Here is an 18,895-nt window from a genome sequence, read left to right as displayed (position 1 = left end):
CTTGCGTTACTGCGCAGGCGCCCACATTCTGACAGTCTTTGCAGTTTCAGATGTGCGCCTGCGCCGCTTTGACATCTACTATCGGCTCTTTGATACATGGCCGATCATTGGCTGTGTCCTCCTCTCCAGCGCCTGTTATGTCCTGCTTCGCCCGGTTGGTTGTCTGCTCTCACTCCCACCTCCCATACACGTCACTTCACACTCCTTTAAGAGGAGTAGTTTATTGCCGCGCCGCCATTAGCCCTGTGTACACCTGAGGACGCTACAAGTTAGCGAAACATGTCGGGGGGGCTCTAAGTGTTTTTAATTCCTGCCTAACCGAATTTATTGCCCTACTTGAAGTGTGGCTTGCTGCCTCCTGACTGACTGTCAGCCGGCATTTACTCTTGGTTGTTAATACCTTGCTGGCTCCTCCAGCTGGTTACCCTTATTATAACTTCAGTCTTTGGCAGTGATAATTTTAAACTGTTATATGTGGTCTGTTCCTTGCTATACGTAGCTTAATAAAATTTGAAAATAAAAATTTACTCTCTATTAACTTTTGGGTGGTCAGGAAAAAGGGTTCTGTCTGCCTGCAGGCATTCCTTCTATTGACTTTATGTAATGTACCTGCTGACTACCCAGGGTCAAAATTTGTTTTTTTTGTCAAAGTCCTGAGCAGAGCGCTGCTAGCGCTTTGCCTGGGACTCCTTCTCTCCTCCTGACATCACTGTCCATATATGGACAGTGACGTCAGGGCTTCCCCAGAGACGGCACGCCAGTATCCAGCCCGACACGGCACGCCAGTATCCAGCCCGACACGGCACGCCAGTATCCAGCCCGACACGGCACGCCAGTTTCCAGCCCGAAACGGCACGACAGTATCCAGCCCGACACGACACGCCAGTATCCAGCACGACACGACACGCCAGTATCCAGCTCGACACGGCACGCCAGTATCCAGCCCGACACGGCACGCCAGTATCCAGCCCGACACGACACGCCAGTATCCAGCACGACACGCCAGTATCCAGCCCGACACGGCACGCCAGTATCCAGCCCAACACGGCACGCCAGTATCCAGCCTAACACGGCACGCCAGTATCCAGCACGACACAGCACGCCAGTATCTAGCCCAACCCTGGGTTTTGTCATTGCAGCTTATTCCAGGTCATACTGGGTGTGTATACAACATTCAATTCAAATATCTAAGAGATTTATAGAAATGCAATAGGCAAAGACAAGTGGCATCTGTTGGGGTTTTACATTGAAATTTTGTTTAGAAAATGGGCAAAACTGTGCCCATTCGTCTAAAGGCAATTGGTTTTATCGAACTAAGAGGTCTCAATAGCTTGTCATTATTACAATTAAAAACTCTACAACATTAAGGATGTATTCACACACAGTGTTTTTTTCATGTTTTTTAATGCAGTTTTTAAAGCCAAAACCAGGTGTGGATTTTAAAAGGAGAGAAAGTATTAGGACAGATACTACTTTTCTTATTTGAATCCACTCCTAGATTGGCTTCAAAAACTTGCATACAAAAACCTGCACATGTGAATACACCCTGAGGCTATGTTCACACGCTAAAGTAAAAACGTCTGTAAAATACGGAGCTGTTTTCAAGGGAAAACAGTCTCTGATTTTTCAGCCGTTTTTAAAACATCAAACGTTTTTTGATCCGTTTCTTGGAGTTGTTTTTCTATTGACACAATGTAAAACGGCTCCAAAACCGACTCAAGAAGTGTCCGTTTTTCCCATGGCAATCAATGGGCAGATGTTTGGAGGCGTTCAGCTTCCGTTTTGTCAGGTGTTTTGAGGCGTTTAACACGATAAACGCCTCAAAACACAGCGTGTGAACATACCCTTAAAGAGGGTCTGTCACTAGTTTATTAATTCCCTATCTCATAACTGATCTAATAGGCGCTATGATGCTGATCACTACAGTGTGATTTTGAGCATTTTTCTAAATATGATAATTTGGTTATACTTGTCACATGGGAGGTGACTCTTTTCACTCTAGTGTCCCATGTAATACTACAATTGTCACACTAATTTCTCTGTGGGTTCTAGTATCTTTTACATCAAGAATAGTGCTGCAGGACCTGCAAAAATATCAGAGCCCCTGACAGAACGGGAAAAGCAGTAGTGTGAACAGAGCCTTACATATAGCTTGTAAACATGTTCAGTGGAGATCAGTTACCCATAGCAACCAGATAGTCTTTCATTTTTGCTCTGAAGAAAAAAATAAAAAAATAGTCGCTATGGGTAACATTGACATTTTAGTAAGCACCGTTTTCATGCATAAAACCAAATCTTGCCTAATTCATCTAACTTAAATTTACTGACAAGGTATTTTATACGGGAAATACAACAACATGAAGATACGGTATTACTCAGATGTTATTTATCAATTTTACAAGATTTTACAAATGAAAAATTACACTGCCAGACTCAAATATGGCCTCCAACGCATCCAAAATCCAACACTTCTTTTAGTCCTCCGGTCCCGCCTATTTTCAGGGACATTGAAGACATTCTATACTAGCTTTCTGAACTCTATTACAGGCAACTCGACAGCATGCGCGTGCGTAGTAGCGTCTGAAGTCCTGTGATCGGGACGGTGGTAGTAATGTGGCGGTTTCAAGGGCTCCTGTCTAGGGGTGAGTGTGACAGCTGACTCGGGTGCCGTAGGTGTCAGGGGCTGGTGGGATTCTCCGTTATTTGCTGGGCTTGCACTGTTGCATTGTGTTATGAGAGTCCGCGTGTTTGTCGTGTTCCGGAATGCCACGGGGGATATTGCGAATCTACACGCGATCTGATCTAATACAATCTGACAACGATCTGATCGTTCTGATCTTGTAGAAGTCATTACCTCACATAGATGTATTATTATTATACAGACTGGGCATAAATGGAGAGATGTCTGACTGTCACCACCTGTCATTGTGATCCGCACAGTGTAAGATTGTCCTGCTATTTACATGTAGAGCAATATGGAGGACTTACTGTCCACTATAGATGGCGTAATCTTTCTGCCTATTCCAACAATCGGCAATTATCCAAAAGTTTATTTCAGTTTTCTGGCCTAAAAAAAATTCGCAAATAGTTGCGCTAAAATATGCAACTTTTTTCACCACTTTCCAAAAGTAGTGAGATAAGAGGGTGAGGTTTAGCCAAAGGGGCCCGGCATTCGGACGCAGATTTATTGTTATTTACGACAGGGCCTGGCATAAATTATTGCGCAAATCTATACGTGCTCGTAGCAGACGCAGATGTGGATTTCTGTTGCACGGACAGCCAAAGATGTGCCAAACTTATTAGGTGTGTGTGATTATGGGAAGACCCTGCACCCCTCTCCAGCGTATACGTTAAACGTAGGCCAAATCCGTGATGTGCACAGAGCCTTTAGTTTTTAATGGAAGGATTTATGATAACAACGTTTTTCATACTTGACAATTAGGCTGGGTTCACACGAGCACATTAACGTCCGTAATGGACGGACGTATTTCAGCCGGAAGTCCCGGACCGAACTCAGTGCAGGGAGCCGGGCTCCTAGCATCATAGTTATGTACGACGCTAGGAGTCCCTGCCTCGTTGCAGGACAAGTGTCCCGTACTGTAATCATGTTTTCAGTACGGGACAGTAGTTCCACGCAGAGGCAGGGACTCCTAGCGTCGTACATAACCGAAATACGTCCGTCCTTTACGGACGTTAATGTGGTCGTGTGAACCCAGAGGGCCATTGTATGATATGCGGCATCTGATGGAGTCGAGGCTTAAATAATGTGGGGAGAGAATGTATGGGTTCGTGCACATGCCGTTTTTTTAAGCGGAAACTGCTGCGCAATTGGCTCCAAGAAATGGCTCCAATCCCAGCCAGTTGATTTCAATGGGTGTCAAAGGCTCTTGAAACCGTAAGTGTGCTGACGAGAAGTAAACTACTGGACGCCAGGTACTAACCAATTCTCTACCCGGGACCACCATTAACCCCTTCACTACCTTAGATAATTATGGAATTGGTCGCTCCATTAACCTAGACACTATAAGGAACGCTTCATTTAAAGAGGAACTCTCACCTCTCCTGACATGTCTGTTTTAATAAATACTTCTACTATTCCCCATGAAAGAGCCATTCTGGGGCATCTTTTCTTAGATTTCTACGTCGTGCCGTTCCTCTGTTATTCCTCCTTGAAATTTCTTTCATAAATTGACATCACCAAATGTTCACACAGAGTGTTTTCAGCCATTTTTCGGGCCTTAAACGTCCCAAAAAATCTGAAGCAGACGGGGCGTTTTTTACGCAGCCGTTTTTGGAGCAGTTTTTCATAGATTCTATGGAAAAACGGCTCCAAAAACGGGCGTTTAAAGCGCCGCGAAAAATGTGAATTTGAATAAAAAAAACGTCTGAAAATCAGGAGCTGTTTTCCCTTGAAATCAGCTCCGTATTTTTAGGCGTTTTTGGTTAAGTGTGTGAACATACCCTAAAAGAGTGTAGTGTTTGTTTTTGGCTGTTTTTTGTCTTTTTGTAAACAATTTTTGGTAGGGGTGCCCTGAGGAATTTTTTTTTTTCCAGGGATGCCTCGAGCCTGAAAAGGTTGGGCCCTCTGCAGTATACAGCAGTCCTGCAGATCCGGTTTACGTGTCCTCCGTAGTGACTGACATGTTACGATGTAGTGACAGCGTCTCCGTTGACAGGCTGTGGTTTGCTGCAGAGAAAATCCAGATTTCTGGGAATTTAAAAATGTGATCTTGCTGGGCCTTCAGTCCGTTGCGCCAGTATCAATATGACTTCATGGCATATAGCGCCAGAGCTACGGAGAGAGCACCAGTTGGACTGGCAGATTATAGATTAGGATAATTCCTCCGTTCTCTACTGTTCCCATAAGCAGTTCGAAGACCTACTTCTATGAGGACCGTGCCACAAATTTGCATACATTAGTGTCTATGGGACTGACAGAAACAGCCGAGCGCTATACTCTGTTGTTTCCGTCTTTGTCATAGACTTTGAATGGAGTGGCAACCCGCAGTGTCGTCGTCAGTGCGGTCGAGCAGTGAAGAGGAACGGTGGGTTTGGGACCCCTGTCTTCCCAATTGGTGGGGGTCCCAGAAGTGGCGCGCTCGGTGATCAGGAAATTATAACTATCTTGTGGATAGGTTATAATTTATGATTCTGGGAAAACCTCTTTAGGCTATGTTCACACGGAGTATTTTGGGGGAGGAATATCTGCCTCAAAATTCCGTTTGGAACTTTGAGGCAGATATTCCTCTCCCTGCACGCCGATTTTCGCGGCGATTATCGCGCCGTTTTTCACCCGCGGCCATTGAGCGCCGCGAGCGAGAAATACTCTTTCTCCTGCCTCCCATTGAAGTCAATGGGAGGTCAGAGGCGGAAGCACACGAAGATAGGGCATGTCGCTTCTTTTTCCCGCGAGGCAGTTTTACTGCTCGCGGGAAAAAGACGCCGACGCCTCCCATTGAAATCAATGGGAGGCGTTCTCGGGCCGTTTTTGCCGAGTTTTGCGACGCGGTTTCCGCGTCAAAAAACTCGGCAAAATACCCCGTGTGAACATAGCCTTAATATGCCTTCGGGCATGAGCCCTTAAAGAGGCTCTGTCACCACATTATAAGTGGCCTATCTTGTACATGATGTGATCGGCGCTGTAATGTAGAGAACAGCAGTGTTTTTTTATTCAGAAAAAACGATAATTTTTGACGGAGTTATGACCTATATTAGCTTTATTCTAATGACTTTTTCAATGGACAACTGGGCGTGTTTTACTATATGACCAAGTGGGAGTTGTGGAGAGGAGTGTATGACGCTAACCAATCAGTGACCAATCAGCGTCATACACTTCTCTCCATTCATTTACACTGCAGATAGCGATATAGCTATATCGCTATGTGCGGCCACATACACACACTATAACATTACTGCAGTGTCCTGACTATGAATATACATTACCTCCAGCCAGGACGTGATGTGTATTCAGAATCCTGACACTTCTCTGCACGTCTCTGTGATTTACAGCACAGCGAGATCTCACTGTGAATGACAGTTTACAGCGTAATCTCACGAGACTACGCCTGCTGTGCTGTAAATCACAGAGACGCTACAGAAGTGGTCAGGATTCTGAATACACATCACTTCCTGGCTGGAGGTAATGTCTATTAATGTCTATTCACTGTCAGGACACTGTAATGTTATAGTGTGTTTATGTGACTGCACATAGCGATATAGATATATCGCTATCTTCAGAGTAAATGAATGGGGAGAAGTGCATGACGCTGATTGGTCACTGATTGGTCAGCGTCATACACTCCTCTGTACAACACCCACTTGGTCATATAGTAAAACACGCCCAGTTGTCCATTGAGAAACTCATTAGCATAAATCTAATATAGGTCATAACTCCGCCAAAAATGATCGTTTTTCTAAATAAAAAAACACTGCTGTAATCTAAATCACAGCGCCGATCACATCATGTACAAGATAGGCCACTTATAATGTGGTGACAGAGCCTCTTTAACCCGTTAGTGATCGCCAATACGCCTTTTAACGGCGGCCACTAACGGGCTTTATTCTGATGCATATGCCTTTTTACGGCACTGCATCAGGATAAAGTAAACAGAGCAGGGAGCCGTCAAATCTCCCTTCTCTCAGCTGCCAGAGGCTGCGGAGGGCGTCCCTGCTCTGCCGGGTGAGATCGATATAAGTATCGATCTCACCCGTTTAACCCCTCAGATGCGGTGCACAATAGCGTGCACCGCATCTGAGTGGTTTTGGAGAGAGGGAGGGAGCTCTCTCTCATCCCGGTGATACGATCGCCTAGTGTCTGTGTCTCCAATGGCAGCCGGGGGCCTAATAAAGGCCCCCAGGTCTGCCTGGAGCGAATGCCTGCTAGATCATGCCGGAGGCATGACCTAGCAGATGCCTGTCCGTTTTAAATGGACAGGCAGTAATACACTGCAATACAAAAGTATTGCAGTGTATTATAATAGCGATCGGAGAATCGCATATTAAAGTCCCCTAGTGGGACTAGTAAAAAAGTTTAATAAAGTTCATTTGAAAAACCCAGCTTTTCCCCTTACAAAATGCTTTACTATTAAAAATCCAAAATAAAGTTACACATATTTGGTATCGCCGCGTCCGTAACGACCCCGACTATAAATCTATTACATTATTTAACCCGCACGGTGAACGCCGTAAAAAATTTAATAAAAAACTATGAAAAAATTGCTGTTTTCTGTGAATCCTGGCTTTAAAAAAATGTGATAAAAAGTGATCAAAAAGTCGCATCTACTCCAAAATGGTACCAATAAAAACTACAAGTCTTCCCGCAAAAAAAAAAGCCCTCATACAACCGCATCGGTGAAAAAATAAAAACGTTACGGCTCTTCAAATATGGAGACACAAAAACAAATAATTTTGAAAAAAAAGCGTTTACTGTGTAAAGTAGTAAAACATACAAAAACTATACAAATTTGGTATCGTTGCAATCGTAACAACCCGCTGAATAAAGTTATTGTGTTATTTATATTACACGGTAAACGGCGTAGATTTAAGACAAGAAAAAGAGTGGCGAAATTTCAGGTTTTTTCTATTCCCCCCCCCCCCCAAAAAAAAAGTGAATAAAAGTTAATCAATAAATAATATGTACCTAAAAATGGTGCTATTAAAAAATACAACTTGTCCCGCAAAAAACAAGACCTTATACAGCTATGTCGACGCAAAAATAAAAAAGTTATAGCTCTTGGAATGCGACGATGGAAAAACGTAAAAAATGGCCTGGTCATTAAGGTTTAAAATAGGCTGGTCATTAAGGGGTTAAACTGTCCAGTATGTGTTGTGTGTGTGTGTGTGTGTATGTATATCCCCAAAATCAATCGCAAAAGAAAATACTTGAGTTGTTAATCCTCACGCAGAGGAAAAGGTGCGCTCGATCTGCATGTGTAATATATAATCCTGCCTGACCTTGATCTTCCATCTGACCTTGATCTTCCAGCCGCTTGTGTTTATTCAGTACGTCCGTTACACAACTTGTTGTTTTTTTTACTGAACTGCCACGTTTTAGGGGACTGATCCATGACGTGGATACAATATGTTATAACTTGTAATTAAACAGGACCGGTCACCTCTCCTGACATCTTTTATTAGAACTCTGTGTTTTGCCATTCCTGTTATTCCTCCTGCAAACTTATGAATAAATTAGCAACTGGGTGTTACCATTGCCCCTTTTCAAAGGGGTGTGTCCCTACACGGACTGACACTGTCAGCACTGATTGGACATGGTCGGTCTGTGTAGGGACACACCCTTCATCTGGTATCACCCAGTTGTCAATTTATTCATAAATTTCTATGAGGAGTAACAGGGGAACGGCACAGTTCTAAGAAGAGCTGCACCAGAATAGTTTTTGTTTTTTTTAATAGGAATTACAATAAATGACTAAAACAGACATGTCAGGAGAGCTCCTCTTTAAACGGTGTGTAGTATTTTTCTATTTATTTGTTTTTTTAAAAATAAAGATCTTTTGTAAGGCTCAGTTCAGTTTTTTGGCGCTGATATCGAAGTGGCTTTTTCCCGAAGGAATTTTGAGGCAGATTTTTTTTCTGCCTGCAAAATCTTCCATGTGAACAGGGCCTAAGTAAAAAGAAAATTTTTTTTTATTTATTTTTTTAAACAGTTTCTTGAATATTTGACATATTTTACTTTTTTTTTTGGCCCAGTAGGGGACTTGAAAATATGATTGTCTTGTCGCTTCTATAATAGATTGCAATTCTTCTGTATTTCAGTGTGTTATGCCTTTCAGTATTACACGCCAGTGGCAGGGCCTTCTGTACATTGCAGACCTGGAAGCCATTGTTAGGGACCCAGCTGTTGGGGCAATCCATTGGCACCTCTGGACGGAGCTCCCTCCGTTAACCACTTAGGTGACTTGACTGTGGCATCGAAGTGGTTAAATGGCCTGGACCTCCTTTTCCGGCTGAGCTCGAATGTCATTAGATCGGCGTGCACCAGTTCTGACCGGCACGGGACCACCTAGTAGCGCTTAGACTAGTGCGCCGTCCTAACCTAAGGCCCCTTAGTTACTACCGTAAAAAGGCGTATTGTGGTCACTAAAGGATTATGACCCCCATTGATATACTTCATGCTGTACTTGGTTGCCTATTTTTGATGTCATGTGACCATGTCAGAATAGCACGTCTGGAGACGGGGGCAGCTCTAGGATCATCTATTGTCGGATAAATCCCGTTCTTGGTCAGAAAGTTGGTTGCGTCTTTGCAGCCGCTCACCTCAGAAATGAATGAGACGATCCAGCTAACTCCTCTTTGGAGAGCGGCTGCATTTTGGGTCCCTAGTTCTCCGTAACAGTGCAGTCCCAGGCCTCTGGTCTGTCTAATTGCATAACTTTCACTGTACAGCATTGATATAATCCGGGTCTAATTTTTTCCCTTTTACACTGGTATAAAAAAGTAAAGGGAATGTCCACTTTTGCAATAATTTTTTTTTTGTATTACTCCATACTCTAAGCGTACATAACTATGATGCTAGGAGCCCGGCTCCCTGCACTGTGTTCGGTCCGGTACTTGCGGCCGAAATACGTCCGTCAATTACGGACGTAATTAGTGTGTGTGCACATACCCTAATAGTCACCTGCAGTCATATTTCCATCTGTCCCTTTCTTCTTATCAACCACATGTACGTTAGCAAAAGTAGAGGTCAGATGGACGGGAGAATAACTTCAGGATCAGACTACAAAGGGGTTTGTTACATAGAGACACATAGATCTGCATGGACGCTGTACACACAAAACGATTAGACTTTTTTAATGGACTATTTGCAAAGTTGCTTCATGTTTGAAACATTGGAACCATAAAAATGGTTGTGACGGAGTACGTAGCCTGTAATATAAATGTCTAGTGAAGTTTACCTTGGCTTCTGACATTGCTGGATTTTAGCAACCGAGAAACACGGTGTATGAAGTCGCCATGTAACGCCAGTGTAAATATTCTTAGAAGATACCCGTTTGTAGGGCCGCACAGGCGGCGTGGAGATTACAATCTACACGTCTAAACACCGAGTACTTTTTCTGTCTCGATAATTGGATGTAAATTAAGAATAAAAAAAATTTACTTGGCACTTCTTTCATGATTGTTTTGGCTCCACATCCCGTCTCGTAATCTCTAGATGGACGGCCATCTGTTCAGTACTTGTAATTACAGCGCGATATAGAACCATTGCCAGGGTGATTTCCTTACTGTAGGATGAAACTAGCGGAGCTACCATCTAAATGGCTGGGATATTTATACAGGGCTGTCATTAAAGGGTTATTCCCATCCACAGGATTTGCCATAAAGGTCTGTTAGATGTGGGTTCCGGAGCTGGGTCCCGCATCGATCTCGAGAATGGAGGTCACGCGACCCCCATCACCCCTGGTGAGACGGCCGCCACATCCGGGCTGAGAATGAATGAATGCAGAGGTGGCGTTATGGAATTCGCTGCGCCAGCTCATCACTGCTGGTTCAGCTTCTTTATTGCCAGGGTAAACTGCTGCTCGCTATACGTTTCCCGTGCTGCAGCCCCCTTGCAATTGAATAGCCATCCATGTAACACCTGCAAAACTCTGCTTAATGGAGGAGTTCCCCAGCAGAGCACTTCCTTCTGATCGCAGTTTCAGAGTTCCGGTGGAGAACCTTGTGGTTGTCGACCATCGAGTGGACAACCATTTTAAATGTATTCGTGCTCTATCTTCAGTTGTCACGTTATCAATTGTACGTGACCAATAACTGGCGTAGAAAAATAGCAGAGGCCCAAAAGTTGGTGTAGAATTCACTGAGGTGTAACAAGGCAGAGGCCCATGCCAAGAATCGTACCTTGTACCCCTCTTCCCGGCCTGACTACTCTTCCTCCCCCTCCCCCCAAATCATAAAATATAAAACAATATCTGTGCTCAGCTCACCGCTCCTTTTTCGTTTCCCACCTCTGGGTCCCCTCGGGCTCTCTCCCGACCATGGCTTATTCAACGTCGGGCAGCGTCATGACATTGTATGAGACGCAGCACTCAGGACGTTGAATGTCGCATCGCATATAATAGCCGTGGCATGCTGAGGGAACCTGAAGGGCCCCGTAGGTGAGAAGACGAGCGGTGAGGTAACATTCTTTTTTTATTTTATGTCCAATAGGGGGCGGTGCAAAGTCGGTGTAAAGATGCGGCAGATTTATTAAGAGATGTGTTCCTTTTAATCTGTCACATCTTACTCCAGCGGAGCAGAAAGCGAAGACTGGTGTATGAAACGGCAGTCTTAGTAAATCTGTCCAAAGTGAATTTAGTTCTACAATTAATAAGCTTTATTTTCTTTAAAAAAAACAACCCACAACCTTTTAGTATCGATTGACCCCACAAAATGACTCCCCACTATATATAGGTGAACCTTTCCTACAATACGTTTGCTTGCTGCGCTTTGTGTAACCTAAGACCTCGTGCACAGTGTAAATCCTTCACCGTTTATATGGCCGTAAAAATGGATCCCAGTGTCCGTTTTGATATCCGTATGGTTTCCGTGTTCTTTCCGCATCCGTTCCTTTTTCTCCGTATTTTGCGTCCATGTGTCTTGCATATTTCAAAAAACGGCAATTTTTACTAAATGGGTTGGTAGACACCCGTTCCCAACAGGACGCAGACAAGTCAAGAATGCTGCAGAGGGAGAGGGCTCAGGTGCAATAAATAGCGATATCCACTCCGTGTGCGGTACATTTTTTTTTTTGTATGGACCCACAGGCTAGAACGGGCGAGACCGATCCACATAAACGGACAGGAATAGGACCATAGAAATTAATAGGTCAGCGTTCTATCCGTTAAAAAAAAAAAAGGATGGCGCACAGAAGTGTGCATGAGCCCTAAAGAAAATCCATACGTTCGAGTTTATGACTGTGGTAACATTTTCTTTTTGTTTTCAGCCCTGAACCGCTTCCATGCAGCCAACGTCCAGGGTTGTGTACATGGGGAAGCTGAAGCACTGAATCCTTCATCCTTGATTCCCTTGGGGCAGAATGCAGGTAGCAGAAGGTACGTGAAAAATACATAATAAATATTACTGAAAAATATGGGAAAAACTATTCACGTCAACCCCAGAGTTTGTGTTGACGGCTGACTTCAGTTGGGGTTAGAAGGTCTTCTACGGTGCCCGTGTCATCTTGCCCCTTCACCATTCTTTGACAGGTACCATGACATTAAAGCAACGGTCCAGTCAAAAACAAAAAACTATTAACTGCAAGAATTCTGGTTCACATACCTGGTGGCCTTCTCCTGCTTGTTCCTGGCTCCGTTCCCACGTTCCGCTTCCCGTTGTTTGGAATGGACACCGCGCAGACACCCAGAGCTGCGGTGTCTCAGACTTGCAGACAACGCTCCCCGTATGAGACAGATGCGGTCATCTTGGAAACCAGAAAACGGGGACCGGCAGGTGGGGATGGAGCCAGGAACCAGCAGGAGAAGGCCGCCAGGTATGTTAGCTAGCATTTTGCGGTGTTTTGTTTTTGACTGGAGCGTCGCTTTAACTTGAATAGAAAATGGGTTCTTGACTGAACATCAATTTACAACCGCGTGTAGAATCTGGACTAGTAATGTGACTGATTTCTCTGTCAGACGCTGGCGAGGGCTGAAGGTCCGATGCCATTGAACTCGTATGATTATTCCGCACTTGTATAAGCAGAGGTCAATATAATCGCAGTATAGTCGTCTGGATCGTATGTGCCCCCAGTACTGCCCCATGTAAATGTCGTCTATATTCTGTACATGTAGACTTGTAAAAATGACATTTAGTAGAAGCGGCACAGTTGTACACATACCTGATGTGGGTGTTGTGATTCCTGATTGTGCAAGGTGTCGGGTAACACTTTTGGCCGCATTCTTACACTGCGAGTCTGTGCATCTCGTTCTTAAAGGCTATGTAAATCTTTGAACACTTTTTTTTTTTTTCTAATAAAACAATGTATCATGCTGTTTTAAGCAACTTTTTAAGGCTGTGTTCACATCAGCGTTTATTTCCGTTGAGGAGTTCCGTCTGAGCTTTCCGTCGGGGGAACCCCTCAATAGAAAGGCAAATGGAAACCATAGCTTCCGTTTGCATCATCATTGATCTCAATGGTGACGGATACTTTGCTAATGGCTTCCATTTGTCACCGTTGTGAACAATTCGACTGCGCTATTGATTCCATAAAAAAAACGGAACCTGTTCACAACAGTGACAATCAGAAACCATCAGCAAAGTATCCGTATCAATGGTGATGCAAAGGGAAGCTACAGTTTCCGTTTGCCTTTCGGTTGAGGGGTTCTCCCGACGGAAAGCTCCAACGGAACCCCTCAATGGAAACGCCACGCTGATGTGAACAGGCCCTTATTGGTTTTTATTTTTAAAAAATTCACTATTTGAGATACACATTCTATCTCTATCTCTATCATGTATCTCAAAGGTTTACATATCCTTTAAAGGGGTTTTCCGATCTTCTACACGGTCGAGTCACATTATTATAACCACCTCCTACTTTCGACGTTCGCAGCGAGTAGCCCAATAAGGAAGTGATGTGGCATGGGTTGGCTTGGTGGGTATATAAGGTGTGGGATAGGCTGTCTGAACACATATCACTCATTGTTGCCATGGCTAAGAGGGGCGATTTATCAGAGTGGCAAAAAGGGATGATTATTGGCTTTCGGGCCTAGGGCGGCAGTATTTCTCACACATCGCAGTTTGTGAACTGTTCGCTTGTTGCTGTGGTGAAAGTGTATTGTGAGTGGAAAAATGGCACCATTGGGAATAACTGACGTGGAAACTTTGGAGCATCATGTGCCATTGATGTGAGAGGTGAACCTCGGCTACGAGGGCCGAACGACACGCTACAGTGGAGCAGCTCACCGTGAAAATCAACCAGAGGGCTACCAGACGTGTGTCTAAAACAACAGTTCTGCAAACCCTACTACGGATGGTCACTGCTCCTATACTAAACAAAGATAGGCAGCACTTTCAAAAATATAAGCTTTTAACCCCTTCAGGACTGAGCCTGTTTTGGCCTTCAGGACGAAGCCGATTTTTCAAATCTGACGTGTCACTTTATGTGGTAATAACTCCGGAATGCTTTTACCTATCCAAGCGATTCTGAGAGTGTTTTCTCGTGACATATTGTACTTTATGTTAGTGAAAAAATTTGGTTGATAAATTCAATATTTATTTGTAAAAAACACCAAGATTTGGAGAAAATTTGCAAAAATTAGCATTTTTCTCAATTTAAATGTATATGCTTGTAAAACAGATAGTAATACCACACAAAATAGTCACTAGTTAACATTCCCCATATGTCTACTTTATGTTGGTATCATTTTTTGAACATTCTTTTATTTTTCTAGGACGTTACAAAGCTTAGAACTTTAGCAGCGATTTCTCATATTTTCAAGAAAATTTCAAAAGGCGATTTTTACAAGGACCAATTCAGTTCTGAAGTGGCATTGAGGGCCTTATATATTAGAAAGTCCCCATAAATCACCCCATTTTGAAAACTGCACCCCTCAAAGTATTCAAAACAGCATTCAGAAAGTGTATTAACCCTTTAGGCGTTTCACAGGAATTAAAGCAAAGTAGAGGTGAAAGTTACAAATTTCATTTTTTTTTTACAAAATTCATTTGTAATACATTTTTTTCTGTACCACAGAAGGTTTTACCCGAGAAATGTAACTTATTATTTATTGCCCAGATTCTGCAGTTTTTAGAAATACCCCACATGTGGCCCTAGTGCGGTCATGGACTGAAACACCGGCCTCAGAAGCAAAGGAGCACCTAGTGGATTTTGGGGCCTCCTTTTTTTTAGCATATATTTTAGGTACCATGTCAGGTTTGAAGAGGTCTTGTAGGGCCAAAACAATAAAGACCCCCAAAAGTGACCATTTTGGAAACTACACCCCTCAGGGAATTTATCTAGGGGTATAATTAGCATTTTGACCCCACGGTTGTTTTGCTGAATTCATTGGAATTATTCTGTAAAGGTAAAAATCTTTTTCTGAAAAAAGGTAGCCATTTTTAATTTTTACAAGGAATAAAGGCGAAAAAGCACCCCAACATTTGTAAAACTATTTCTCCCGATTACGTAAATACGCCATATGTGGTAATAAAGTGCTGTTTGGACCCACAGCGGGGCTTAGAAGGCAAGGAGCGCTATTTGGCTTTTGGAGCTCAAATTTAGCTGAAATGGTTTTTGGGTGCCATGTCGCATTTGCTAAACCCCTGAGAGGCCAAAACAGTGGAAACCCCCCAAAAGTGGAAATTACACCACTTAAAGAATCTATCTAGGGATATAGTGGGAATTTAGACCCCACAAGTCTTTTGCAGGATTTATTAGAATTGGGCCATGAAAAATTAATATCAACATTTCTTCCACTAAAATGTTGATTTTTTTTTTCAATTTCACAAAGGAGAAAATGCACCCCAACATTTGTAAAGCAATTTCTCCCGAGTACGGCAATACCCCATGAGTGGTCATAAATGGTTTTTCATTAGAAAGTAATTAACCCTTTCTGGACTGATCCATTTTTTTCTTTTCCTTTTTAGTTTTTTCCTCCCCGCGTTCCAAGAGCCACAACTTTTTTATTTTTCAGTCAATAGAGCGGTATGAGGGCTTATTTATTGAGGGACGAGCGGTCGTTTTTATTGGTACCATTTTTTGTACATACAACTTTTTGAGCACTTTTTATTACATTTTTAGGTAGAGCCAAGGTGACCAAAAAAACAGCGATTTTGCAGTTTTAAATTCTTTATTTTTCACGTGAGACGCTCCATACATCACCCCCCACACTAAGACATGCTATGTCATGGTGCGCGCAGGGGTTAATGCGCAGCGCATGGTGCGGAGTGAAAATTACAATTTTCCACTCATATGCCATTTTAGTGCACTACATGTTATGCCCAGTTTGTGCCACTGAAGACAAATACCTCATAAAATATTAACCGGGTTCTCCCGGGTATGGCGATGCCATATCTGTGGACGTAAACTGGTGTTTAGGCACGCTGCAGGGCTCAGAAGGGAGGGAACGCCATTTGGCTTTTGGGGCGCAGATGTAGCTTGGTAGTTGTTCTGTTTGGGGTTTTACTGGTGTTTCAGTTTATAATGTGGGGGTATATGTAATCTGTGCGGGGTACATCAGGGTACATGTTATCTGTGCGGGGTACATCAGGGTACATGTTATCTGTGCGGGGTACATCAGGGTATAATAAGAGGGTATAATAATGCAGTAAATAAATAATAATCCGCAGATGTGTGGCCGGTGTCGCACTGATAAATGGCGCCCGATCTTATCCGCTTTTGGACACTCTGCACATTTTGCATCGCCATATTCTGGGAGCCAGAACTGTTATATTTTTTCTCCACCGGAGCCGTGTGAGGGTTTATTCTTTGCGGGACAATCTGTAGTTTTCATTGGTACCATTTTGGGGTACCAGAAATTTTTTGGATCACGTTTTATTCCATTTTTTGGCAAGCAAGGTGACCAAAAACCATCAATTCTGACAATGTTTTTTATTTGTTTTTTTTATGGCCTTCACCCTGGGCTATAAATGACCATTATACTTTATTCTGCGGGTCGATACGATTACGGCGATACCAGATGTATATAATTTTTTTACGTTTTGCAGCGTTTGTGCAATAAAATCACTTATTTATAAAATAAATACATTTTTGTGTCACCGTATTCTGAGAGCCATAACGTTTTTATTTTTCAGTCAAAAAAGCGCTGTAAGGGCTTGTTTTTTGCGGGACGGGATGTAGTTTGTATTGGTACCATTTTGGCGTACGTGCGACTTTTTGATCACTTTTTATTGTATATTTTGGGAGGGTTGGTAACCAAAAAATTGTGATTCGGGCACTGTTTTTTGTTTATTTTTTTTGCGGTGTTCACCGTGCGGGAAAAATAATATTACAGTTTTATAGTTGGGGTCGTTACGAACGCGGCGATACCAAATATGTGTACTTTTTTTAACGTGTTAATTTTTTTCCTATAATAAAAGACTTATTATAGGAAAAAAAGCATTCTTTGTTTATGTCACTTCTAACTTTTATTTTTACACTTTTTAAAAACATTTTTATTATCTTTTTTTTACTTTTTTTACTTGTCCCACTAGGGGACACTTAGACTGGCAGCTCTGATCGCTGCTGGAACACATTACACTACACACGTAGTGTAATGTGTTCTAACTGTCATTGTGACGTGACTGTCACACTGACAGGAAGCAGAGGAGGAACGGCCGGAGGCTGATCCTCCGAGGCTTCCGTACATGGCAACCCGGAGGTCATTGTCTGGCCTCTGGTTGCCATGATAAGGATCGCCAGCCCCCGCAAATACATGTGGGGGGCTGCCGATCCGCTGTAAACCTCTTCGATGTGGTGATCGCAATCGACCACCGCATCGAAGGGGTTAATTGCCGATTTCAGCGGCGACAGGCCGCTGATCGGCAACGGGGAGAGCAGGGCTGACACCCTGCACAGTTAACCGCCGCTGCGGTGTAGTGCCGCGCGGCGGTTAACTGTTAAAGCGCGGACGTACAGTTACGTCCAGGTGCGGGAAGGGGTTAATCACCCGTGCACAGGTGATCAAAAGCTCATATTTTTGGAAGTGCTGCCTCGCTGTCTATCATTGTGTGCCTGATATCGTGGACCAGGTCTAGTGGAGGCGTGCACCCCTTCTGTGGTCTAGTGGAGGCATGCACCCCTTCTGTGGTCTAGTGGAGGCGTGCACCCCTTCTGTGGTCCAGTGCTGTGGAATATTTTCGTTTGTACTGCTCCTATACTAACTCCTGTGCATCGAGGAAAAAAAGGCTTCAATTTGTACAGCAGTTTTGGAATTGGATCACAGATGATTGGCAAAGAGTTGACTTCTCCGATGAGTCACGTTTCCTGCTTTATCGAACGGATAGACGTTGGCGTGTCAGGCGCGAAACATCAGAGAACAAACAGCCTGCAACCATTGCTGAAAGAACACAAGCTGGTGGCGGCAGCGTTACAGTCTGGGGAATTTTTTCATGGCATTCTCTGGGCCACTCATCCATGTGGAAGGCACTCTGTGCCAATTTGGGTATGAATCCATCGTTGCAGATCACGTCCACCTAGGGCTGGGCAATTAATCAGAAAAAAAAAAATCGAAATTCAGCACAATTAAATCAACGTCATCTTGCGGATTTCTGTTTTATCAATTATCTTCTCCCGGTTTAATCTGTATCTGCATCATCAGGACGCAGATACCGTTGTATCCAATCGTAGAGCAGGGGACCATTCACTATATCACCGGATGCAAGGCAGTGATGTCATCTCCCCTGACCGTGCCGCACAGACCAGAGAAGCAGAGGGATCTCCTCCACTCGTCGTTGCAACGGGGTTAGGCGAGTATGTATAGTATTATTTTTATAAGGCGCTATTGGGAGAAATTGAGAGGGCATTATACAGCATGGGGGCCTTTATACTGTGTGGGGGCAGTGTCGGGGTATATTATATACAGTAGTATACAGCAGGCTCAGGGGATAAATATAAATTCAGTGGCGTAGCATGGAAATAGGGGGTGTGGCATGCAAAAAGGGGTGTAGCCTAAATAATCAATAATGGTAATTGAGGTTACATGTTCAATTATTCGTGATTTTGATCTAGGTCATAATTGCCCAGCCCTATGTCCACACACACATACTGTTTGTCTTCCCTGGGTCAGATGGAATCTTTCAGCAAGACAATGCGACATGTCACACGGCAAGAAATGTGGGACAGTGGTTGGAGGAGCACGACCAAGACTTCCAAGCACTTACCCGGCCCTTAATTCGAGAGACTTGAACCCAATTCAGCATCTGTGGGACCTCCATCGTCTTGTTCGCTCTATGGATTCCCCCCCCC

General features: G+C 43.6%; 1 protein-coding gene across 1 annotated transcript in view; it reads left to right on the top strand.

Moving 5' to 3' along the window:
* The first annotated feature begins 2,537 nt into the window (after nt 1–2,537).
* Nucleotides 2,538–18,895, top strand: part of DELE1 (DAP3 binding cell death enhancer 1) — a 41,410-nt gene continuing 25,052 nt past the window's right edge. Inside the window, exons 1-2 of the mRNA XM_075856204.1 lie at nt 2,538–2,642; nt 11,939–12,047. Coding sequence (XP_075712319.1) covers nt 2,612–2,642; nt 11,939–12,047 — 140 coding nt within the window. The 5' untranslated portion in view covers nt 2,538–2,611. The remainder of the gene's footprint in view (nt 2,643–11,938; nt 12,048–18,895) is intronic.

Source organism: Rhinoderma darwinii, chromosome 3 (genome assembly GCF_050947455.1).
Source record: "Rhinoderma darwinii isolate aRhiDar2 chromosome 3, aRhiDar2.hap1, whole genome shotgun sequence".
Classification (NCBI taxonomy): Eukaryota; Metazoa; Chordata; class Amphibia; order Anura; family Rhinodermatidae; genus Rhinoderma; species Rhinoderma darwinii.
This window is presented reverse-complemented; position numbering and strand designations above follow the sequence as displayed.